The 26,113-nt window shown below is 41.5% G+C and overlaps 1 protein-coding gene across 5 annotated transcripts in view; it reads left to right on the forward strand.

Moving 5' to 3' along the window:
- CHCHD3 (coiled-coil-helix-coiled-coil-helix domain containing 3) overlaps nt 1-23,769 on the forward strand; it is a 1,241,194-nt gene extending 1,217,425 nt beyond the window's left edge. For 4 of the 5 annotated variants that reach the window (XM_050782484.1, XM_050782485.1, XM_050782483.1 and 1 more), the window contains 2 exons: nt 12,110-12,245; nt 22,967-23,769. In XM_050782484.1, coding sequence (XP_050638441.1) covers nt 12,110-12,245; nt 22,967-22,990 — 160 coding nt within the window. In that variant the 3' untranslated portion in view covers nt 22,991-23,769. The remainder of the gene's footprint in view (nt 1-12,109; nt 12,246-22,966) is intronic. The other variant, XM_050782487.1, reaches the window with a different exon arrangement.
- Nucleotides 23,770-26,113: the final 2,344 nt, after the last annotated feature.

Raw genomic sequence — 26,113 nt, forward strand, 5'->3', positions numbered from 1 at the left:
TGGGAGGATCACCTGAGCTCAGGAGATCGAGGCTACAGTGAACTGTGATCACAGCACTCTACTCCAGCCTGGGTGATAGAGCAAGATCCTGTCTCAAGAAAACTAATAATTTAAAAACAGGAAAATTAATAAATAACAAAAGAACCAAAAATTGATGTATGATGATGAGCTAACAATATTGCTATTGGTGAAAAGTAGGAGGAAAATCTTGTTTGGATAAGAAAACTAATAACAAATTGACCATATCCAGTTGATACTTAGTGTAGAGTCTTAGAAGGAATCTAAGAGGATCATCAGATGTAGTCTCTGGCTTCAGATGGCTAAGATTACTGATTGTATATTTTATAGAAAAACTGAAGACTAAAGAAACCTAAGATCACACAGCTACCAACTGGTAAAGAGACTCGAAATCCAATTCAGTCACACACACAGTCGTAGGAGTACCCCTAAAGAAAGAAAAATACTTTCACAAGGAACCGTAGAAGAGGAGTAGGGACAAATATCTGAGCTTTGGGAATTACTTATAAATAAAAGAGGAAAGCGGGTGGGGAGAGAGCAATTAAAAAGACCGAGAAGGGGCCAACTTACAATTTCATGAATAGAGAAAGCTTCCAGGCTTTCCAGATGCTCATGTTACACCTCACACCCAATGGCTTGCCCCATGACTTCAATAATGCGTTGGTTTCTCTGTCTCTTTTCTCACACGGTTACTGAGATACTAAATCAGAAGGGTTTGTGCCAAACTTGTGCTGAAGGCTGATAATGTAGAGGGCATTATGAATTGTTCCCCAGTTTACATTTTGGTCTTTGCTTAGAGTTTGCATGTGGGATTTCATCTCTGTCGTCTTTAAGTTTTCAATCAGTTTTCTATTTAGTGCCACAAAACCTGCGGAAATGGCATCACCATTAGGAATTGTGGTGCCCAGGCATCTAGGGGGAAAAGCAAACTTTATTACAGCAATTTCTCAGGGGATACAATATATATAAATAAAATATCATTGCATTTTTTTGAATGTTATTTCTTGACAAGCAATATATGCACATGATAAAAAATGTAAATATTATATGCAGAAGTCAATCTCCTTCATAACTCTTTGGCCACCTATCCAACTCCCCTCCTTGGAAGCAACTGCTATTTCCAATTGTGTATTTTTTCAGATATATTTTATAATCATTTCTCAGCCTTTTGGCTAAGATCAAGTATAGATATTTATGTCAAGTATATATATATTTTTATGTATATGTCAGCATATACATGGTATATGATTTTAAATTAAACTTGTGAAATCATGAGCTCGTGCAGAATAAGTAATCATTGCTGTCCAACATCCATAAACTCTTATTCCATTTTCCATTAACCATTCATTTTACTGCACGTCTGTTTCGGAGAACAAGAAAGAACTTGGGCTAGAAGTACTGGACACTCAGTATAAGTGTGAGGTGAAGCCCATCAGTAAATACATAAATATATTCCTGCCTTAGATATGTTTATATGTAAAATGATATGCTGTGGTGGAAAGTACAGCCTGGGGGGCAGAGAGGAGCCTGGAGCATCCCTTGCCAGTGTTGAACATCTCCCATCGTGGGGTCCCCTACACCTGCTCAGGTACCACTGCAGGGCCAGGCAGCGGGGCCTCCCCCCAGTTCGTATGCTGTCTCTGCTGTTCTGTGTCCAGCTCCTTTAGGAGAACCTTCTTCTCGTGTACTGCTTTTTTCTCATGCGTGGGCTTACTCACTAGAATTCCTCTTGCTGTCAGAGCACTGACCCAGCTGGTGAGGTTTCCTACCCAGCAATCCATTTCCTTCCACTCCTCCCCATGTCACCAGCCTTATTTTGTAATGTTCTTCACTGTGGACACCCTTCTTTAGCTAAGAAATCGAAGTATTGTTCCTTAACCACACCAGGTCTGCAAGGACCATGCCCTCCTTTCTGCCTGCCCTTCTTTGTCTTTCTCTAAAAGAATTGAAAACCACCTTCCCTGACATCCTAACTTTTAAGCACATTTTTACTAGTTCTTCTACTTGATGGGAATGTCATGGTCTGCTTGCAGAATGTGTCCTTGATGAAGGTGTTTTGGCTCTGTAATTTGTATGTAAATCTCCATGTGAATCTTTAAAAAAAAAAAAAAAGGTCTGTTAGAGATGTCACTGCCTCCAGCTCTAGCCTTTTCTTCTCTCTTCTTTTGCTGCCTTTCCTTCATTTATTCTCTGTCTAGAATGCCTTTCTATCCCATCTCTAATTGCCTAAGCCCTTTCCATTCTTGAAGACCCTACTGAAATTCCATAATCTCATCTAAAACTTTTCCTAGTCATCTCCAGACAGATGTAATCCTTCCCTTTTGTATTTTACTATTGCCAGATGTGTCCCTTTAAAGCAGCTCTTATGAGCTAGATAGGTGTGCCTGACTCAGTCTCTTTGTCACGTCCCAAGGTGCCTGGTATCTCACAGGTACTCTAAAGGATACTGAATTGACCTCATCCTGCCACCTCCATTTCTTCTTCACTGCCCACTTTCTTCTTTACCAATTTCTGCCTGGCTTCTGCCTCACGCACTGTGCTCAGATTCTTCCTCCAGCTTGCTACGGAGCACATTCCGTGGCCGTTTATCTATCAGTCTTCCTTCTTTTTGACTGTCTTCTCTGTCATGAAACTCTGGTCTACCCAGCCTTGTGATGCTGTGTTACACCAGTTCTCTCCACGGTCCATTCTCCTACTGCTCCATCTTCCTTCCCTGTCACCCCCAGGTATGGACTGTTCACCAACCCTCTGTTGTCCTTCCTTCCCTTTGCCTCTACACTCCCCACCACATCTTGCAGGGGATTTCGACACTGCAGCTGTAGCCCTGCCATCATGCTGAGCTCCAACTCCTTGCTTTAGATCGTGGTGAGGAGATGTTATTTCCACTTGAACTTCCTGTCATTACTTGAGCATGTTTATTCTTTAAATCCCCAAGGCCTAAGCCATCCTGTTATTCTCTCAGTCCTTCATCTTCTTTACCTCCATGTCCTCCCAGTTACCACATCATTCTATCCTTTCTTTCCAGTGCCTCCATTCTTGCTGGATCATTCTCTTCATCAGCTTGTTTCATCTTTATAGCTGGGTGCTGCTTCACTGACCTCCCTGCCATGGAGTTCCACTTCCATCCGTCTGATTTATTTTTACATTGGATCCACCTTCCCAAGATGGTACCTTTATAACTTCACCCTCTCATTTAGAAAGGCCAGTGACTTTTCATCACCTGCAGGATAGACTCTAGGTGTGCTGTCTCTTCTTGGCAGACTCTCCGTATCCCAGCCCCTCCCTTCTCAGCACTACCCCACTCTTCCAACCCTCTACTACAACCTGAGTCCCCTGAATATGCCAGACTCGATTGAGCCTGGACCTCAGCTCACCTAGATCCTCTCAAACGCCCTCTGACTCTTACAGTCCTTCACTCTGTGGGCTTTTTTAAAATCCCATCTCCTCTCTTCCTTGGAATCCCCCCAGACTACCCCTTCCCCCAAACTATCCACCCACAATAGAATGGCTATACCCTCAGAACAGCTGTAGCGTATACTGCCTGTACTGTTTCCTTGACACTTCGGTTGCCTTGTGTTACTTGTGACCTTTATGAGTGTGTGTGTTTCTCCCCCAGTAAATAAATTTCTTGGGGGAGTATTTAGTATTCTCTCCCCTCCACTTCGTTCCTGCCCATCCTTGACTGCCCCCTTCCTAGTCTGTACACAGTGGCACAGCTCTGATGTCCATGTGACATTCTTTCTGCCTTGCAGCACTGCATCCAAGGAAGTTTGGCAGCATGGCCTATTGGCCCCATTTTGGGATTTCCCTCTTCCAGTGGCAGTGCCTAAGCATTCCCCTCTTCAAGTTACTGATAGTGATGGAAAACAGACAAAAGGCTTGACTCTCCCCCTCCTCCCACTGCTGCTTCTGCTGGTCTTCATTTTTAGCACTCTGACACTTAAAGGGCAAATCAGTATGGATAATTTTTTTTCTTCACTTGTCCCTAAAATAAATACATTTGCAATTCTTTCAGTTAAGGGAGCCAGACACATTCCTTCTAGTGTGTATCTGGTATTTGGATCTTGCTTTTAAAGTGTAGTGGAAAAAAGCGTATCATGTAAAGTAATGTAACACGCTCTCTCACCACAGACTTAAATTTTGGTCTTAACCTAGTTTTTTAGAATGTGTCACAGTTCTCATTGAGATATGTGACAGTTTTGAAATTTTTAAAATTAAACTGTTCTTGACTTCTCTTGGTATTAAAAGCACTCTCTTAAATTTGATCACAGCAGGGAAGAGGTAGGGGTACTGGAATGTATTTTTATGCATGGACGACTCAAAGGGAATTTCACCAAACTTTGTACCACCCAAGTCACCCCTCAGCTGAGAAGGAACATATAAAATTCATCCCAAAGGGCAATTCTTTGTAAAAAATTATAAACACCTAAAAATAGAAGCTTCACATGCATGCGTGCCCACTTATATTTCTGCACAGAAGGCTGCCTGCATGCTACTCAACAGCAAGAGTCCGTGATTCTAAGCGATTCTAATAGATTGAGGAAAGTGATATAAGAAGGCCCATGAAGTAAGTATTTCTCCAAATAGGGAAGGATTGTTTCTGGGAGGGTATGTTTGATGTTCCCTTCAATTTTCTCATTAAGTCTTAGGTTGATTGTTAGTATCCTTTGTCAGAAAAACCTGGTAGATTGCCAAGCCTGGTGCCCTGTCCCTTGGCTACACTGGGGACTCCCATGTTGGCTATTTCCAGTTATCCATCTTCTAAACATTAGGTTTTCTGCAGGAAAAATGGGTGATAAAGGGAGTACCACCCCTTCAAGAACTTGAAATTAAAGTTATCTTCGAAGACAGATGTCATAGTTTGCTTTAGTTCCCAGCCTTGGACTCCCCATTTCTCTCCCTCGTCCTTCCCAGTGGATAGGTTGCTGTGCCCACCACTGGGAAGGGTGGATTCCTTCCCTTTCTCCTCTAATTCCAGTAGATTATTTTGCTTCCTAATACATTTCTGCTTTCCTCAACTTATCCCAGTTCCTCCTGTCTTCCTTCTGTTGTGGGAGTGACTGAGCAGATAAAAGAATAAATGAACCAACCAACCCTCATGTTTTTAATCCTAAGACCAATTTTGATGAACATTCCAGAGTAGCATCATGAGGGATTGGAAATAACTCACAAAGCCTCGGGGGTGTCAGCATAAGTAGAATATATTATATAGATATTTAAGAAAATAGTTATTTAAGGAAAAATCTATGACTGATGCATTGTATATGGCTCATGATGAGCATATTTCTGTTACGTAATTAAACAGCTGTTTTACGAAGTCAGGAGAGAGTAAATGCCATGCCTTTCTTTAATAACAGTGGTAATAACAATGCTTTTCTTGACCCTGAAATCTAGTTGAGATATTCAAATAAAAAGTTTGACCTGTGTTAAGATTACTTGGTCTCATTCACACATTGATATATCCTTTGGAGATTCGGATTTAACATTTTCATTCCAATACCTGTGGATCTTTTGAAAGGACAAAGAGAATAATCTTCAAATTTGCAATTCTTATAACCAAGGGCTACTTCTATGGACTGTGATTTTATTCTGTTCCCGCTATGTGCATGCTAGGAGATAGTTCTACCCAGAAGACTTTATATAACTGCTGCTAAAAAACTGCATTGCTAACCCACTAGTGCCTGTTTTTATTACAGCATTATTATTTGACATTTATTAAACAATAACAATATTTCAAGCATTGTTAAGAAAGGGAGGGAGGAATGGCTTATAGCTCTTTAAATAAAGGCTCCCCACCCAGACGAAAGTGCAATTTGTTAGCTATAGAATTTTGCCTGTTGAGAAGACTTTGTAGGCTTGAGAAAATAGCATCTCATGAGTACGTGATCATTCTAAATTATATGTGATCTGGAAGTTTATTTGGGGTCCTTCCAGATTGAGTTCATGTTGCCTTCAGTTATGTTGAGTCCCCAAACTCTATACAATTATTGCCTCTTAGTCCTAGTATCTTCTAAGTAAGAATTAAGTAAAAATTTTATCTGCCTTTTTAAAGATACATAGCCCAAATATAAGTCAAGAACACCAAGATATGTTGGAAAGTAAAAATTAGCCAGTGGTTTGTTTCTTCCACCTCATACCAAATGCCTGACTTCCCAAATCCTTCCACCTGTTAAACAGCTAAACAAAACTTGGGGACCCTCATTCTTTGGAGGCTCAGTTTCCTAAGTTCAGACCCCTAATGAGGAATAGGAACTCTCCAGCTCTTCAGTTGTGCTGGGTGAGCCCATACAGTGAGATCCAACTCAGGGTTTGGTGCAGTTGGCAAGATCCCAAGAGGGTTTTCTGTGAAGGGTAGAATGAGAGCTGCGTCTTGAGAAGAAACCAGGCAGCAGGGGAGTCCCATCGTGTCAGGGTGTGGGTGTGTTACTCTCCCCTGAGCACCACAGAGAAGCCTCAGCCTCTACCAGCTGTCATGTGGCCACATGGTGTTAAATTCCTGCTCTCCTAGGTTTTTCCACCCTGCCCCCCATCATTTCCAAGGACCCAGTATTATTGAATAAGAAAAACACATTGCAAAATTGAAAAGTTGTTTGCTCACCTTACATTTTGGTGTGTTTGTACCCGTCTGTTTAGGGTGTATGAGGCCTATTGGCATAAGAACTGTGTATCTGTGTGTATAGAGTGCTGTGTTGCTCATTTTAGCAGGGATAGGTGGCCAGAGGTCCTCTCTTTTGGATTTTCTTGGGTTTAGGGCTTTTACTCAGAGTCCTAACACTGGAGTGGAAGGCTGGCAGTGCTTTCCCCTCCTGCCCTCCAGGTCACGCTCCCCCTGTGGATCCAGACTATGGAATTGTGAACCTGACATCTTTTTCCAAAGTCAATAGTGGATTAAAATTAAAATGTTAAATCTTAAAGTATTTTCAGATACATACTATTCTTTCAAACCTTGGGTTTACAGGATATAATTTTATATGCTCTGTTTTCTAGCTAGCCAAAGCTAAGCTTTTCTTTTAAAGCCCAAGCTGAAGCTATTCGATTAAATAGTAAGGCCCTCATTACAGGTCATGGTCTGCTCTCAGTGTGACTGGTTCGTTGAGCTAAGTGCTGAACTAGGTGATGTCCAGGTCAGCATTCCTTTCTCTGGTAACAGTGGAGGCCGCTTGGCATTTTGTGTTGTGATGGTAGAAAACGTATTAGTTAACATTCATCATGTTAGTAATCAAAAGAAATTGTATCTCAAATTGTATATGAAAACAAATGGAAACAAAGCAGGCAGCTTTTGGAGCTATTTGGACCACTTTAGAGAGGGCCCTCTAAAGTGTAATTGTGGAAATTTGATTATAGCTCAAATGGAAATATCATTAATAAAAGGGTTAGCAGTTATTAAGAATGTCAGAAAAGCTTAAAATTGAATTTTTCAGATCTTGCATTGTTAGAGGCTATTTACATTTTACTCTGAAAACAAATATTAGGATATTTAGATTTAAGGTAAAATCAAAAAGTTAATATAGTACATTTCAGATATTTTCTTTATATTGCATTTTACAATAGATTAATTATAAGTGATAAGAGAAACAAAAGTAAAGGATTACATATTTTTAAATATTGGCAATGTGCCTAGTAGCTTTAGTTTTGCATTTTAAAAGGAAAGCAGAAATCCTAATCACCGGGTTTAACAGCTAATAAAAAGTTGGTAGAGAAAAAAATTAGAGTTTTGCATTGTGATATAGGAACTAGACCTAAAGATTTGATTCCCTGATTGTGTCGTGTGTCTGCTTTTAGTGTAAAATATGGTTTTATGAGACCACCTGATCCCGTGAAGGATGCATTATCACAACCTGTTAAAAAAAAAAAATTAGAATTCTCCTTTTAACACCAGCCATTCTCATATTCATTTTCTCTCTCCCTCCTTCTTTCCTTCTTGTTCCTTCTCTTCTCCCTCTCTCTGGTCTTTCATCATAGTATCTGTAGAACTCTCTCAGCGTACTTCTGGTTCAGGTACAGAGAAAGGATCCTTTCCTTGCATGCCTACACTCATAATGAGTGACTTCAGTGTCCTCTAGAGCCTTGGGAGTTGTGGCTGCCAGCTGATTGAGTGGAGAGTGGTGTGAGGAGTGTTATCTCCATATTTTTTCCTTCTCTGAAGTTACCTTATTATCCTCACCATTAACATTAGCAGAACTAAAAAGATGGGTAAGTAGTTTTCTTGAAATGTAAACCTCAGACCCACATCAAAGAAGATTCTAAGACTTGAAAGTAGAGGCAGCAGTGGAACCAACAGATAGTTTTAAAACAGAAAACCAAGTGTAACTGTGTTACGGAGTCTTAAGAGGGGACTTCTGAATACTCCCTCTGGTTTGTTTTTGCTAAAACTGTTTTTGTTTCTCTTTGATCAATTAATTTAACTTACAGGAAAGTCTCCTAAGGTAATAATCAGAAATGGTAGTAATAATTTATGTCCTTCATGTTTTTTAAGCAGTGAAAAATTAGAAACAGCCTAAATGTGTATCTTTATTCTTTTCTGTCTTTTTCCACAGTTTCTACAATAGACCTGTTAGTATAATGAGAAAAAATACTTGGATATATATTTTTAGATGCCTTTTAAGTGAATATTAACATTAAACATTAGCCAAAAAATGTTTTGCTGGTGACAGGCTACAGAATACCTACCGAAAGTGCTTATTCTGATTTTGTTCTGGGGTCAAATCTTTGGGACTCCAGTTCTACCTTTGGTACTGTCAGCAACCCCTTGGGCCTTTGGTGCCACTGTATGGGGTAGGGAGGGCCAAAGGGAGGGCGGGCTGCTAGTGCTTGTGGAGATGAGGGGAGAGGAAGGGAAGAGCAGAGTAAAAGAGTACAAGAAAGAAAAGAAAAGAGATGTGTGTACATATGGTAGGATCCATGAAAGGTTCCCAGTAATTTCAAGTGACCACAAAACTGAATTTTTTTTCCTTGTTTTTGTTAAAATATTTTCGAAGGTTGACTCTGTTCCACCGATTTTTTCTTGCTAAACATGTTTTTGAGTAACTATTAGATCTTCCCACTTCTTTATTAGTGTTTTAAGTTTTCCATATCTGTATTTTATCCTTAACATTGTCATTCACCATTTATTTGCCTCTTCCTTACGTACAAAGAAATTAACTTGTCTAATCATCCTTTGCTGCTAAGATTGAATTTTCCTTCCTAGGTATCTTGAAAGTCTGCCTTTCATTATTTTTGCCTAATAGGGGCTTTTTCCATCAGCAGGAATGAAAGCAGTCAATAAAAGTCAATTGCTGACTCTATGATTATATGGAGGGTTTACCATAATGCATATTGGAAATGTTTTTGAAACCTTTATCCTGAATGGAAGGTGCCATGGCTTGTGTTTTATGGCCTTCTAATGTTAGACAGCAATCTCATTTAGCATTTTCCCAAAGTGAAAACAGTGCATTAGGGCAGTATAACAAGCTTTACAGATCAATACAGAGGCAAACCTTTACCCTTACAGATTAATCCAAGAAAGTGTCCCAGAGTCTACTCCAGGAGCTGGAGGACAATTATGCATCCTCTTCCCCTCTTTCTACCATCATAATACAGATTGAAATGTGTACAAAAAGAATATCAGAGGATGACTACACACACACACACACACACACACACACACACACACACACAGAACAGACCACCAGACGGGAAATCAAGAGCCCTGGAAGTGAGTAGTATTGATTTGTGGTGATAAAAGTATATTTTGACACATTTCAAATCATAAATAACTCATGGATTTTAACTTGCATGACTAATAGCTCAACTCAGGATACATGCTTATCTACAACTTAAACTACCTCTTTCTGAGGAGTCCATAACATTAGGTGAATTATCCCATTGTGAGTAGTCTTTTTAAAGGAAAAAATACGCTGTCTTCTTTATGATGTGCAGTGTGGCTGCTCATTTTTACAGTCTTTTCCTGTATGTTAATGAGGAAGGGCTGCATATCTGGTCAGGGTTGTTCTAGCCTTCCCTCCTCACCTCCTTCCCCCTGCTTTTAAATCTGAGACACATTGGAGACAGGATCAGTTGTCAACACTAGGATACAATGTAACCCCGCTTTCCTGTGAGCTATTAGTCATTAGTCATGTATTTGCTAGGTTCAGCTGATCTGATGCTTAATCATATTTTATTCAATATTTATCTAGATGCAGGTCTTGCTATAATTAGTCACTTAGTGGTATCTGTGCCTATACTCTTTGAAGCACGACTGATTCCTTTTAAATCCTGATGTTCATGGTAAAGGATTAGGGAAATCTGTGTCCAGAAAAATTCATAGACATCTGAAGTTTGAAATCTTAAAGCATGGAAACTCCGGGGATTCTATTTAAATTCTGTTCTTAGGTATTTGACAAAGCAGTAAGGTAATGAATGAAAAAGTAAAAGTGATGTTATAGAAAAATTGTTGAAACTTTTTTTTTTTCTCTGTATGTCTGTGTTCTTTAGAGGGTAGTAGGAAGTCAGGGAACTGCCAACATGCTTTGCTTTTCTATTCTAGCAAAATAGATATTAGCTTAGTGTACTGGATAAAAGGATTGAGGAGACAAATCGTCGCCCAGGGGTTTCTTTATTGATGAGAAATATTCCCCCTGTGTTCTCTAGGGGTTTTTTTTTTTTTATAACCCATTAAGTTTAAAATAATGTGATTTCAAGATTACTATGGAAATAACAAATTTAAATTTCAAAAATAGAAGTGATAAGACTGGAAGCTTGTATTAAAACTAATTTGAAAAAACATGAATTTCTAGATTAAAAGTAGTAGTACTGTGTTTTTTTTTCTCTGTATGTATTTAGTCCTTACAGTCCAAACTTCCCTGCCGTGTTAATAAGAATATTTTACCTTCATTTGTATAACTCATTTGGTTTATTATCATTTTTCAAGCGTATATTATAAGCTTTTTGGAAACATTTACATTTGGTCTCAGATATTCACAGAAGCAATCTGACTAAAATCTGAGATTTGTAAGTATAAGTAGCAAAATTTTAACCCAAGGGACTTTAAAATGTTTTCTTTGTACCCATTTGTATTCACTGAGTAAATGTATTACATGACTTCTGTAGGGGTTCCCACGTCTAATAGCTGAGGTGACAAAATAAGTCACAGCCCTTGGAATTTGCATTCTAGTAAATGTAGGTTGCTAAATTGTATTAGGTTGTATGGTGTAGTCACTGTCACGTGCATGGCAAGAAAAGTGAATACAGAACCAATGGGGTCACCATAAAGGGAATGATAGACTGTACCGGGGTTGGGGGGTGGAGAGCTAATGAAGCTGACACTTGAGTGAAGTATCAAAGGATGAGTAGGTTTTCTCCAGATATATAGGCATAGGTGGGAGTTTGGGTGTAGAACATTTCCAGAAGCAAGAGCAGCGTGAGCTTAGACCTGAAGAGAAGTGTAAGAACCAAACCCTGAACTGGGTTTGTCTAGGCTGCAGCTGTGTGCAGGGTGTGGGGGTGAAGGCAACAGGGTAGGCAGGAACCTGCTCAGGAAGGACTAGCCAGCTGGCCTTGTATTTTGTGTAGAAAGTGCTGGGGAAAGAGACCGTCTTCGATTTCCTATTGGAAAGAACCCTCTGGAAGGTGTGTAGGGGCAGGTGAAGAGGGTATCAAAGCTGAGAGACCAGCTGGGAGGTCATTTCTTGAGTCCAGGATGCGTCTCACTTGGAAGCAATGGAACGACAGTGATGTGGAGCAAGAGGACCAGGCTGCGGGGATCCCCAGCTTTGTGGCCAAGTGGATATGGGAATGGAAGAGAGAACTTAGGGCTTCCAAGTTTCTGGCATGTTGATGCGGTTTTGGTTTGGAAGGGACGGTTATATTGTCCAGACTAACTCACAGCAGTGTCAGTTAATGGAACTCATTTCTTAGAATTTATTTACCCTTTGTCATTTTTATCATGGGAAAAATTTAGCTATCTTTAAAGTTTAAGGAAAATTCTTTCTCTTAAACTTTTTTCTACATTTGCAACATCTGTGTCTTACTGTACATTTTGTGTGTTCTTTAACCTTGATTGTTATTCTGAATGAAGACCATTGGTCTCAGCGGTCCCTGTGTTTGTTTTCAGGCGGTATGAGTCTCATCCAGTCTGTGCTGATCTGCAGGCCAAAATTCTTCAGTGTTACCGTGAGAACACCCACCAGACCCTCAAATGCTCCTCTCTGGCCACCCAGTATATGCACTGTGTCAATCATGCCAAACAGGTAGGTGTGCCAGCCAGGCCAGTGGGGGCACTGGGCAAATCGAAAACTGGATGACCTGGGGCAGTGGTAAGGACTAAGTGGGCCGCTGTATGTGAAAAGGCTTTCTAAGCCCTAGTCATCATCATCAAGAATTACTGTAATGAGTTGATTAGGGCATAACTTCTGTCGGATCATTGTCAAAGAGCCCATATCTTCCTTGCGGTCAACTCATTTACTTGCAGAAAAAAGGATTCTACTAAGATTATACTTTTCTCCACTTGCCCTGAGCTTTTGTCTTCTAATAATAATGTTCTCAAGGTCATTCCTCATACTTTGAGGCCAATATTTAGAGCCAGTGAAGAGGATACAGATTAAGAGCTGGCACCTTTGGGCCCATAAGCAGCAGGTAGTCAGGCAGAGGGCCAGGTTAAAAAAAAACCCCACCGTTCAGTCACTGTCCAACCCTTCCACTAGTTTGACAGAGTCCACTTAATTGGACAGGGAAAGGGAAACCAGAGATAGCATTTAAAAAAGAATTCCACTGCTTTTATAGACCATAGCCATATTCTTCTCTTGACCCTCCATATCAGAATAATACGATGTTCACAGGATGTGCATTTTCTCTAATTTATGTACTTTAGAAAGCTAATGATAAACCCTGAAGCAAATTATCCATTCTGGCAGGTCACATAATTGCCTAGCATTTAACCAATTTAACCGTTGGATATGGGTTGTTCTGAGAGGCGGAAATTGTTGGAAACCTTGATTCCTTCTGCTGACAAACTCCATAGATTTGACCTTCTAACCCAACTAAATCTAGTGTTTGAGTTACACAGCATGCCTTTCTGCAGCCGAATTTGCTGTAGTTATAATAATATCACTTAGGGTAAAATTTTTATACTCTACAAATATCCGGTGGGAGGGTTAGTATTGTCTGGATAGCTGGAAAATAACAGTAACATTGGTGGAAAAAAATATAATCAGTATTTATTAAAAGCCTATGTTGTCCTTAAAAGCCTAGTGGCTGGCAACTTTTTTCTGTTTCTTGCTTGTAGCATAACTCTTAGTAGCGTGCCAGGAATCCTTTTCTTTAAAGGTCTTTGGTAGAGGTAATGTTGCTGATGTTAAGTTAGTACATTTTATTTGTCGAAAACAGCTTCTGATATGCTCTTAATAAACCCCAGCCTTCAATATGAATACAAACTGAAGGACTTGGGACTTGTAGGTTGATTCATGGATTTTTCTAACTTGATAATAGTGCCTTATTGAGGTGGTGGCCAGTGGAAAAGAGTGACTGTGACAAAGTGTATGTTTCAATGCTGGTCTCTAACATACGTGCCTGTTTGTACCATGTGATTTGTAACATTACCACAGTGGCAGCCACAGGGGCATTGGGAGTGCTGACCCCATCCTGCCTGTCTGGGTTGTGTTGAATTATCTACACATAGTCCTGTGACATCAATGGTATATATTTATAGAATATAGCAAAGTTAAGTTATGACAAAATCAAATACGCCACATGGCGCGATAGCGCGTTTGAATCTGGCAGACCTGAGTTTGTACCCTGTCCTTTTACTAGCTCTGTGACCTCGGGGCTTGAGTTTTCTCATCTGTAAATTGGGGTAATGTAGTAAGGATTACCTTTATATAAAGTATTCAGTAAATCTTATTTTTCCCCTTCTTTCCTCAGTTGCATTATTGTGCGGAAATTTACTAAACAGGTCAGCCAAAAGCATCAAATTATTATTAATGATTTCAAAAAAGACCCTCTTTTTTCCCCCTCAATCTCCAGTCTGTTATTTCCAGCTAGTATGTTTGGAGTATCTATTGTTTTCATGGCTCTTGTATTCAGTTATTAGGAGGTGTATAATACAAGTTAGTATTAAAAAGATAGAAGCCGTCAAACCTTTTTTCCTAAGATGGGCAACATTGAAATGGACAAGAACCAAGAAGCTGCACTGCCTGGCATTTCTGCAGTAGTTAGGAGTGCACGGTCATTCCACATCCATTCTTTTACTCGTTTTCTTATGACAACCTGAGATGTAAATAGAGATGGTTTTATTTTCACCATTTTCCAGTTGAGAGCATTGAAACTCAGGGAAGTCACAATAGTAAATCACAGCTAGACCAAGATGTACCTTGCCATAAAAACAAAAAATTTCAAAATACGTAAGTGGTGTTTGGTTTTTGAGTGGGTAAGTTTGTGAAGGGGCATCCATCCATCATCCACTAATACAGAAATAAGTCAGTGAGGGAAAGGGAGAGCAGAAGCAATAAAGGGAGGACACAGAACATGGAAGATCTAACGAGCAGGGGACAGAGTCTGAACGTCACACGTGGGGAGTGGGTTGATGAAGCCTGTGATGAAAGGGGCAACTTGGCACTGGCCCATTTTAAGATCACGCCACAGTGGCCAGAAGGAGCTTCTGTCAGCGATTCATGAGCAGTTACTTTCCCTCCAATACCAGGTTGTCCTTTTGCTCCTTGTGAATTTAGTCTAATCTTGTGACCCCAGCTGTGCCCCTATTGTTTGAAGAGACTCCAGCAAGATACATGGTCCCTACTGCCTGATTTAGCAGTTCCTCATGGGCCAACTTCTTATATTCCCTTGTTATATTTCCTGTTAAATCCAGACAACAAGCTGGACATGCTAAACATGGAAAATACTGCACATGACAACAAGCCATTAGGCTGTGTTGCCCATATCTCTCACAGTGCAAGGGGTTCCCCCATGGAATAATTCCAATGGCTAAGTCCACTCCACTTTTAAATAACTCATAAGATTGGCCTTTCACGGGTTCCCTGGGGCATTGTTCTAGAGACTAATAGGTTTTACTGATGGGAAAATTTCCAGATATTCCTTAGCCTTACTGTTCCTCTCTGCTTATTTATCCACTTATTCACATCAGTGTTTCTTCAGCTGTTCTTCAACAATTTCTCATGGGTTGACATGAGACATTTAGACTATTAGTTCTTGTGTATTAAGTTATGTGCTCTTCCTGAGTGTAAAGAGATATTAAATAGCTCTAATTATTACTTCTAAGACTTAAAAGCTACCGGCTGGCTGGCTATATGAGATACAGCATTTACAAATGAAGGAGCACATCGATTGATACATACTTCTGTGTCTTTTATTTCTCATATCTGCTTAGCCTCGTAACTTTCTCAAGCTCAGCAAGATTGGATTACCTCTTCTTTGATGCCAGGTTCCCATTCTATCTTACTACACCTACCTTACAGGAGAAATGGAAAGGAGTGGGAACGAGAAGCCAATCGTATTTGCTCACGGGTAGACCAAAGTGTGCCCAACTTCTGTTTTTTAAAAAAGGGGAAGGGTGTCGAAAGGGTTTGCTCTCAGACCTGCATTACCTCTGGGACCATTCCCTGGGACATACCACTTCTCTGCTATTTACTTGCAGAATTGGACTACATTGGGAGTCGCTAGTCTAAGCGTTTCAGCTTTTTCCCAGCCCTGCTGCTATTGACAGAAAAGTGCAGAAGCTGGCTGGACCCTTATGGCACATTCTGTGTTCACTGGGAGGGTGGGGTTTATAGGAAATGCTATTGCTGCCATCCTAATCTAATTATGGTGACTTGAACTTCAGTTGCTTTGATAAATTGAAGGTTTGAACCAGGTGATTCATGAGGGCCATCTAGCTCTGTTATTCTAGGTCTGATTCTGCCTTCATGTATAGAGAGCAAAAGGTGGTATGCATAAGCGTGCCTGTTCATAGGCGCACTCAGATGAAGAGACATGGCTCATGTGGTACAAGCAGCACGTCTCCTTTTGAGACCTCCAGTATTTGTGCCTTCGCCTCTTAAATTTTGCTGTCCATCTTTAACGTTCACTTGGGAAGAACACTTGCATTTCTGATTGGTCTGCTGCCGCCTGGCCTCCCACTGCTACGTACCCTTTCTTTGAGGTTCACACTCCTGACAGCCCTGGGGAAGCCAAGGTGGCAGAAAGAACTGGGAGGGAATAGAAACAGTTTCACAGTTTCTCCAAAGTCAGTGAAGTGAAAAACAGCTGTCTCTGCACTGGCTGGCAGAATGTAGCCTGCCGGCTAATAAAGGCCATTAGAAAATGCAGGCTCCCTCCAGCCAGTCGTAAGCCTCCCCTGGATTGTGATGCCTTTCATCCTGTGAAGTACCATGGGAGGTGAGGGATTCTGAAAACAGAGCAGGAAGCCAGGAACCTGGAGCCTGTCAACCAAGGGCAAACTGGGACCAGAAGCAAGGACCAACCCCAGGAGATGCCCAAGGGACGGAGGTCAGTGTGGGACCTGAAGTTAGATGATGAGTCCGTCAGGGGTCCCCCAGACCATAGCAGAAGTTCAGGCAGTAAGCAGGCAGTGGGGCAGTAGCCACGCAAACAGGTAGCTCAGCTCACAATAAGGACGTCTTGTAAATGAGACTACCCCACCTCAGACCTACATGCTTCCTGCTGATCTCTTTGGAGAGATCAGAAAGGAACCTGGCCGCAGTGAGGAATACGGGGTCAGGACCCAGTAAATGAGGCTAGATCCTAATATGACAGCTCTCCAACTTAAGGCTAGTGGACCCTGTTGTCTCGTTTCTAAAATACCATTGACATCTCCAGTATTTGGTTGGCTTCCTAAGTCAAAGCCTCAGGCTCAGTGCATATGGAGGAATTTGCCCTGGCACAATTTCTGTCCGCCTTCTGAAGGACGATGCATTTCATCTCCCCTGTGAACTGTATTTATATTAGACCAGGATTCAGTGCTCCTAAGTCTGTGACATATTTTGAGTATGAAGGGGTCCTGAAAACATAGTAGTAGCTTTTGCTTAAAAATCAAGGTTCTTGAAAGAAAAACCTATTGCCAGAGCAAGCTGTGTGTTATCATTGTTTTCAGGTGAACTCTCCATTAGATGCAAATGATTTAATAGACTTATAGGCTGTTGGAGCTAAAAGGAGCCTAGAGATCATGTAACCCAACCTCATGTTTTCATGTGCAAAAATTAGCTTCCAGAGAATTTAAATGATCTGTAGAAGGGCAGAACCCAGACCAAACAGCCCACTTTTAAATTCAAAACCAGGGTATTTTTCCTGTCGTGTCAGACCACACGTGTCACATGTGGGTGAGCATCAGAATCCCCTGAGGGGTTTTTTAAAATGTACCCACCCAATCCCCATCCCTGGCAATTCTGATTCAGAAGGTCTGGGGTGAGGCCTGGGCATCCGAACTTTGACCAAATTTCCCAGAAGACTCTGTACCCAAAGTTTGAAAACGATTGCTCTTAGAGCCATTGGCCCGAATTGCACTAAAGGTATTTGACCTTTCAGAGGTCCTGCCAAGTCCTTGTTTTCCATCTTTTGGGAGATGGGGAGCTGTAACTCCCCACAGGTCAAAGCTACCTGGCAAAGCTCTCATCAGACCAACCTTAGGAATGAATCTTTAGGCTTAGGAGCAAATTGGAAGATGACATGGGAAGAGGATGGAAGCCTTGAAAAGAGATCCTCTTCCCCTCTTCTCTTGCTTCCATAGAAACAGTAGGTGACCCCAGTCCCCTGACTAGCTCACAGCTATGACCAGACCCTCCCTTGGTTCTGCTGCTCCCAGTCACCCTGCCTGGGTCCCCCCGATGTATGCAGTGGCCACTTTCAGAGAGCATGAAGATAATCAAGAAGGTTAACTTTCTGGGAAGTCCTCCAGGAGCATGTTTTTGTTGTGTTTGAAAGCTGTTTTATCATCATCACCTGATGACATTTATTAATTGCCCAGATGGGATGCTGGTACACAGGGTGACTGACGCGTGGGTATTTCATAATAGATTTCCCACCTTTTGGTAGGGCGGGCCTTTGAATTTAGAGTCAGATCAAAGCAAACAAAATTCCAAACTTTAAATTTCTTACCCCAGCCTGTTCCATCATAGGAATCCTTTTCTAAACCACTTTCCGAGAGTAATCGTTGCTTCATGACATTTTCTCTTTTTTTAAAATCTGAGTTTAATAGAAGAAATACAACCATGGTAATAGATTTTCATTTTTCTTAATAGGTATTTCTTTTCTCATGCTCGTCCTTCAAGAGTTAGAACTGCAGTACATTAGTGTTTTGTCTGTTATTGCAGCTAGCTGTATAAACAGTTAATTACTTGTAACTTAATTTGAATATTATACAGAGCATTTGTCATAGAAGATATAAAGCAAGATCCAGGCAGAAAAAAGTTAACTTGTATTTCCTCCAAAGCAGGAGGAACAAAGAACAAACAGCTCTTGCTGCAGGGAATAGACACATATTGAAAACAAAATAAGTGAACTAATCAGATTTCCAGGTAGTGAAGAACAGTACTTGGTGCACAAGCAAAACTCGCTTTTTGCTTCCCATAAATTCAATTTATAGATGACTTTTCCTTCCTGTCTCATGCACAGTCTTCTCATTCTGTCTTTTTCCTTCGAAGCTCCAGTGTCTCCCACTCCCCACTTTTCCTGACCCTCCTTAGTGAAACTCGTATCTTGAGACCAGGTCTGTGCCAGGACACATCTCCAGTTTCATTTTTCCTTGGTTAGGTAAACCTTCCTGCTTCTCTACCCAGCTTTGTGAGGCCTGAAGTCTTGGTGAGGCGCTGGGTAAGCTCACCCAGAGACAAGCACCCTGAGTGGTATCTTAAAAAACAAACCACTTTTCTCTTCGTGATGATTGGTTAGCAACCCAGGGTTGCCACCATTTCTCTTAAATTATCAACACAGACAGTAGCTGGCATGCTGCTATGATAGTCAACCCCTCCAAGAAAGCCGTGATTCAAAAATCAGTGGATGAGATTACTGCGTAACAAAAATGTTTGAGGCAAGTGGTTAGGATGGTTAGGAAGGTTTTAATAAGCGGAAATGACGTGCAGTCTTAGGTCTCCAGGGGCGCTGTTCTTATTTGTGAGCTCCGGTTGTTCCTCAGTGGCTTGAATGAGAAAAAGACTTGGGAAAAGAGCAGTGTTCATGCCTGAACCACTCTCTTCTTTTGGTGATTTACCCAGCTGTTTATAAAAGGAGTTTCTGCAGGCCCAAATACGTGAATGATGAGCAAAAGCAAGGAATCTCTTTCTCCACATTAAGATTAAGTGTTAGCAGTTCGTTAAATGAAGGAAGCAATTTTTTATAACTTGCAAAGCTTCTCCCTCATTCTTTAGGGAATTTCCTATGTTAATTTATGCAGTGTTAAATTTATGCAGCGTTGAAATTCAGCCCAACAGCAGCTACTTACAGAACCAATAGAGACAGTAGAAGAACCTATAAGGTGAAAGCTGAATAACACAGACCCCACCAGACCTTCAGATCCCTCCAGCCAAAAGCCCTGGGGTCTGGGTTGGAGCAGGTTTTGTTGCATAGCTGGAATATAATAATAACCCAGAATGTTTGACAGATGAATTCATCTTTTTTAAAAATCCAGCCTGCCATTGTGTTTGTTAATTTCTCAGATAGAATTGAGATGGTTTTGTACCACCTCTGCCACCCTTTGGTAGCAAGTGAGTGCAGTTTGACAAAATGTTTATAGATCAGCCCTGGTGCTTTTCTGTGGTGGTCCCACATGTCTTCAAGGAGTCACCACAAATCAGCTGAGCCACTGTGCTGTCTTTGAGGATCAGAATTTTAATACATGTAACAGGGTATTTTGTGAATGTGGTTAAAGGGGTTATAAAATGTTATTTAGTGTCTTTATGTGAGACTGGCCTGCTCATCCTCAGACCAGCCAGGTCCCATCTTGTCCCTCTTTCTGAAAGATAGCCTAACATTCTTAGCATGATATGATTTGGTTGAAAAATTACCCATCTATATTTGGTTGAGGTTGCAGGGAGAACAGTAAAAAAAATCTCTAGACTCGCGATAACACTCTTTAACTATTGCTTCATTAAGTTGTGGCAGCTGCAGATTATTTTGCAATATTTGAAAAGAGGTGCATTGTCCTGTGGTTATCCTTATAACCCTAAGCCCAAAATTGTAGAGAGGGGCACAGCTATGTAATCTTGACCAGGCAGATGACAGCTCCAAGCTCCCATCAGTGTGTTGAAGAAAGCAGTGAACCTATAACCCCCCAAATGCAGATGGCCCAGTGCCATCATTTATAAAGAGATCACTCTCTCCGGTAACTGAATTCCTTTAGATAGGCTCAGTATAGATCTGCTTTATACTGGCTTCCATTTTGTATTTAATAAAGCATGATGTAGTGAGGTTGTCTATATACCTGGAATTCAGAGAACTTATCATCCATGTACTTGGAGAGACTCACACAGATCAGTTCACAAGCAGGCAAGCATAGCTGAGATGCTGTGACGCTGTGACACTGCCAGGTGGTGTCTCTTACATGGTGGCTGCTCAGTGTGTTATTTTCCCAACGAACATGGGGCTCGTGCCTCATATTCCAGTGTGAGTTCTTACAGGACAACTCTGCTGAGCAGAATCTTCCACTGCACCTCCTTGGTTTTTCCTGTTTTCTCTAAATGCATCTGGCTTTTTAAGTTTACTTTCTGTGTGACATAATCATTGTTTCTCTGACCACTCTGTGTGTTATGTCTAAGTTTGCCTGCCTTTATATCTTATTTTGTGCCCTATGGACATAGGCTTCTTAGAAACCTATAATGATGGACACTTTAGGATAATCTATCCACCCTTTGCTCCTGTAACCCAATACACCATCTTGTTTGACTTCTACTCTTTGTGTTCTGTCCCCTTAATTTCAATCATTTTTAAATTTTTGACCCTAAATCGTTGTGTCTAGAGACTTTTGACCTCAGAAGGCCTGCAACTTCCTTCTAGACATTTCCATTTTGGATGTCTCACCCAAAATTGTCTGACAAACCCAAAATTTAAGTCATCCTCCTCCTTCTCAGGATCTCACTGACTTCCCTGTTTCTCTTGGTGACCCCATCACTGTCCTTGTCACCGAGGATCCTCCCATACCTTGGGTGTCACCATTTCCCTTTTTCTTCCCGTGTAGCTCTAGCTCTTGTTTCCGCCCTTGTCTGGTTTTTAATCTGCCTCCTCCTTGGCCTTCCTACCTGCAGACTCCCCTCTGTTGGATCCATCATGCCGAGGATGTCAGGTTAACATTCCTAAATGCCATTCTCCTACGTAAAAGCATTCCTCTAGGTTTTCTGTGGCTAGCAGGATATGTCTCAGCCTGGCGTCTGTCCTGGGCCCTCTTTCCACCCTTACTCTTGGTCAGTCCTGCACATGTACTCTTTCTTCCAGCTAGGCCTCACCCCTCAGGATTCCGTGCGTGCTGGACTTGTTTTCTCCCTGAATCCTGGCCACTGCTTTCTCCCCTCGTTCCTCCCAGTCCCACGCCAGTCCTCCCCCTGGATTCTCTCCATGGTGGAAGGTCTTTGGAGAAGCCTTCCCTGCTCCCTCCAGCTACAGGCTTGCCCTCTGCACCAGGCAGAACCATTCCTCTTGTGAACTGTGACCGTCTCTGGAAGGGGACACAGAAACTGGGAAACAGAAGGAAGGAAAAAATTACTTTCTACGAGATACTATTTTGTTCCTATTAAATGTTATGCTGTATATACAATAAAATAAATTTTAGCATGTAGTTAGCAAATAAATAAAAGTTAGCAAATTATTACCTTTTATTATTCCTGAATGTTCCACCGGTGTGTGTATTGGTTTCCCCAGTGCACTGAACTGAGTGCAGTGGTACCTGGTAGGAGCTCAGTGGAGAGCCAGGTGTGTGGATGGCTGGAAGGGTGAGTGCTGGCGGGAGGCAGGTGGTAATGGATGAACTGGAGGCAACCTCGGCCTCACCTTGCCTCTCTGAGTGGTTGCAAAACTAGAGGGGAAAGTAACACTTTTTTCTTCTTAAAGACCTCTAAAAATGGAGGCAGTATACCCGCATTTCAGCTGAGTATAGAGTTTTCATCTGATAGTTAAGAATTCTTCCTGTCTACATCTGCATCTCCCAAATTCCCCCAAATAAATAACTAAATAGAATGCAGGGTCCGTTTCTGCAATCTGGGCATAGGTACTAATCTGTGTAGCTCTGTCCAGCCTCATGAGCACATGAACATCTGTGTTCTCCTTCTCCGAGAAGGAATCTTGTGTTTGTCTAATGAAGAGATTCCCTCTCAGAACCTTTGGAGTTGGGGTTTGATCCCTGCACTGCCTTGGCCATAGCTTTCCCCCAATCACTGCATCCGTCAGCCATGCTCCCAACATTTCCAAATGCCCCTACCAGGAGCACTTTTGCTTTCTATTAGAAACAGAGTCTTACTCTGTTGCCCAGGTTGGAGTACAGTGGCATGATCATGGCTCACTGCACCCTCTGCCTCCCAGGCTCAAGGGATCCTCCCACCTCAGCCTCTCAAGTAACTGAGACTACAGGCACACACCACCATGCCCAGCTAATGTTTTTGTTTTTGGTAGAGATAGAGTTTCACTGTGTTGCGCAGGCTGATTTCAAGCTCCTGGGCTCAAGTGATCTGCCCCCCTACTTGGCCTCCCAAAGTGCTGGGATCACATGTGTAATCTACCGTGCCCAGCCTTGTTGGAGTTTTCAACCCATATGGTGGTGAGAGGGGTCATTTAAAGATCATACGTGATAAAGCGATGGTGTTGATTAAAGGAGCAATATTTTGAGAACAGGAAGCATATGCCTTGTTTTCTGTGTTTTTAAAGTTAGATATTTGAAAAGCAATATCTATTGAAATTTGAAAAAATCATACTAAATAGTTAGTGCCATTCATTTTTTGCCCTCTCCTGGTGGTAAAACTTACGCTTTCTGTTTGTCTTTCAGAGCATGCTTGAGAAGGGAGGATAAAAACTTTCAGAACGAGCAAAACACCATCAACGTTAATTCCAGAGATGGAACATTTTTTTTCCTAGTAAGAAAATAACCCATTTGAAGAGAAGACCACTAATGAGAAGACCACTAAAGAGAGACACCAAGAATGGATTCAGCAGAATCATTTCACATTTTGAACAGGAGCAGTTTGAAGGGCCAAAGCCGTGATCAGGGATCAGTCATTAAAGGACGCACTTCAGTATTAGTAAACCCTCTTATGATGATTAAAAGAGAAGGGCAGCCCTCTCCACCATTTGGTACTTTCTATTCAACTTCCACTGACCATAAAATGTTTCTCTTCTGAGCTAGCCCCATCATGTGGTGAACCTCCACCCTAACAAAGTAGGATGGGGTGGGGGGCTAAATTAATTGGAGTTAGGTGAGGAGAGAGCCAGAAAACATAGATCTGGGGGCAGCAGTGCTGGGTGGAGAGAGCCAGAAAACAGATCTGGAGGCCGCAGTGCTGGGTGGAATTGTCGAGGCTGTGGCATGTTGGGTTTCTCTCTCTCTCTTTTCTCCTTTGATTATGTAAGAGCTGTTTCATTTTAACTTATTATGGTGATTATACAGGCAAGAAGACAAAAAGGAGAGAAAATGTACCTCTTCTACTGGAATAATGTTTATGATTACAAGTGAGATATGGTATTTTTATCAATATGAAGGCAACCTTGGCTGATGTAACCTCTATAGTGAATACCCACATCTTTACTTCACTCACTATCAATAATAAATATATTTTCTGACAAAGACTGGCATTGTAGCTCCTCATGCATTCCTTCGGCTGGGTTAGGTGGCTATGCTTACGGGAACTGAGCTGATTTATATTGTTAATAATTTGCATTTGTGCTGTATCTTTCCTCTCAAAGGCTCCAGAGCATTTCGTGGAGCCTCCGACAGGCAAGTGATGCTTATAACTTGCCTCTCAGGTAGGTAGAATTCAGGAAGATCTTTACAAATTGTGTGAACCTTCCTTTCTTTGGGATGACTTAAGTCATCCTGCCTGGGGCAAGAACTAGATTAGATAACCTTGGTTAGGACCTTCTGACCCTGCAATACTACAAAACATTCAAAGAAAATAATTCAACCATTAGTTGTTTTTTCCTCTTTCCAATTTTTCAAAACTTCCTGATTATAACTCTCCTTTTTTTTTTTTTTTTTTTTTAAATTTACCATGATTGGTGCTTCAACCCTGGAGTTGAGTGAGTTGGAAATAAGTAGTCACACTAAAGCTAAATGGGAAGGTTCTTTGGGGACATAGGAGTACCAGTGCTCTGTGATATCCTTTAAGTGTCTTTTGTCATGTAGGCTTTTTATTTTATTACCAAGCAAGTGAATTTAGCAAAAGAAGACAGAATCTGTATCCTTAATCTGTGTTCAGATTCGGGCTCTGCTGTGGAATTTTCAGCCAAGTTACCCAACACTTCTTCAACTGCGAAAAGGGGGCAAACAGAAGAACTAACTTTTAGGCTTACAGTGAAGAGTCCAAATGGTTACTCACCACGTACGTTTGGTCAGACCCAGTATATGCTGGCTTGTGTGATGATTCAGTAAACTGGCATTTGGAGTTGGGGGTGTAGAACGTATTCACATGCCCAAGTAACTTTTATTTAAAGTCGGGATGTACTTGTGATGGGACAGTCTCAGCCAACCCATGTGTGTGTAGCTGCAGCTCCTTTTTCATTCAGGTTCCCTGGGCAACGGCTCCCTCCAAGTGACATGTTCATGGGCACTTGGGCACACACCTGCTGGCCTAACACTGATTCTGAACAACACTGGAGGCTCTCCTACCATACTTACCAATGTGCTCTGTGGTGACTGCTTCATGAAGGTTTTTTGGTTGGGTTTGGTTTTGTTTTGTTGTTTTGTGGGGGGCTTTCAGGTTTCTTTTTTAATGGTCTGAAAGAAGCTGGGTTTATTTCAGTGTGAACAGGGATTCACTGGTCACTTGAGGAGCAGCACGTTTTGATGCTGTCAGGGTGGCATCCAGGTGGCTGCCTGAGAGAAATGGAAGAACCCGAGAGACACAAGACAAATGTTTACATGGCGACTTGTTCTAGTGTTTGCAAATCAGCTAACTCACAAATTCCCTCCTATACTGTTTTGTTTTGAATTGAGAGCCAAGCGCTTGGCACATCCCAGGCTGCCAGTCTTGCCTCTGGCAGGCAAATGCAGCGCTGTAGAGTCAGGCGTCTAAAGTGGGCGAAATCCAGGGGAATGGGGGTTGGTTCGTCAGGTCGTCCCTCCCAGCATTGCTTATTAATTTATCATCCTGATAAGAATGGTAGGTGCGAGACAAAAGCCAGCGCTTTGGGGAAATAAAAGGATGAAATGATGCCTTTCTCTCCATCCATGGAGAGCTCCCTGCTGATGGCATCACAGCTCTGCCAGGTCACAGTGGCTTTCCAGACCACTGCTTGGGAAGAATGTTGTGATTTATATGAGGCTGTGGAGTGGCACATTCCAGTCAGTCAGTTTCTCACTTAAGTAGAACACACCTTCCACCACAGTAGCTTAGCTCATGAAGCCAAGAAGAATAAAGTGTCTTGAAAGCTGGTCAGAGGTTATCACACTAAACAAATGTTTGATGAACTTAGAGAACACAGCTGGGTTGAATCAGCACCAAGTCCTCTTTGAGAAGTCAATAACGTTGCAGAAAACTTGTCAACATGCACTGGATTAGAAAAGTATTGACTAATCATGATTAGTAGCAAATGTAGACTGCTAAAAGCCAGATGCCTGTGGCCGGTTGGTCAACCCACAAGACTCCTCCCTACAACAGTTTTTAGCAGTACTTGGCTTAGAACTGACCAGGTAGTCACATGTCCTCGACTTCTTGGCCTGAGAAATGGAGAATGTGTGGTTCTTCACTTGCTGTCTTCCAGCCTGCAGGTATAATTGCTTTTGTCAGAAACCCACATTTCAGTGAGCTGTAGGAGGTGACCCTTTTGAGATTTAAGAATTAAAGCAACAAAATTTCAGTTAAATTAGGAGGAATAGTTCAAGAGATCTATTGTACAACATGCTGACTATGGTTAATAATGCTATAATGTATCTTGAAATAATTTTTTTAAAGAATTAGCAGTTGAACAATTGAAAAGG

Source organism: Macaca thibetana, chromosome 3 (genome assembly GCF_024542745.1).
Source record: "Macaca thibetana thibetana isolate TM-01 chromosome 3, ASM2454274v1, whole genome shotgun sequence".
Lineage (NCBI taxonomy): Eukaryota > Metazoa > Chordata > Mammalia > Primates > Cercopithecidae > Macaca > Macaca thibetana.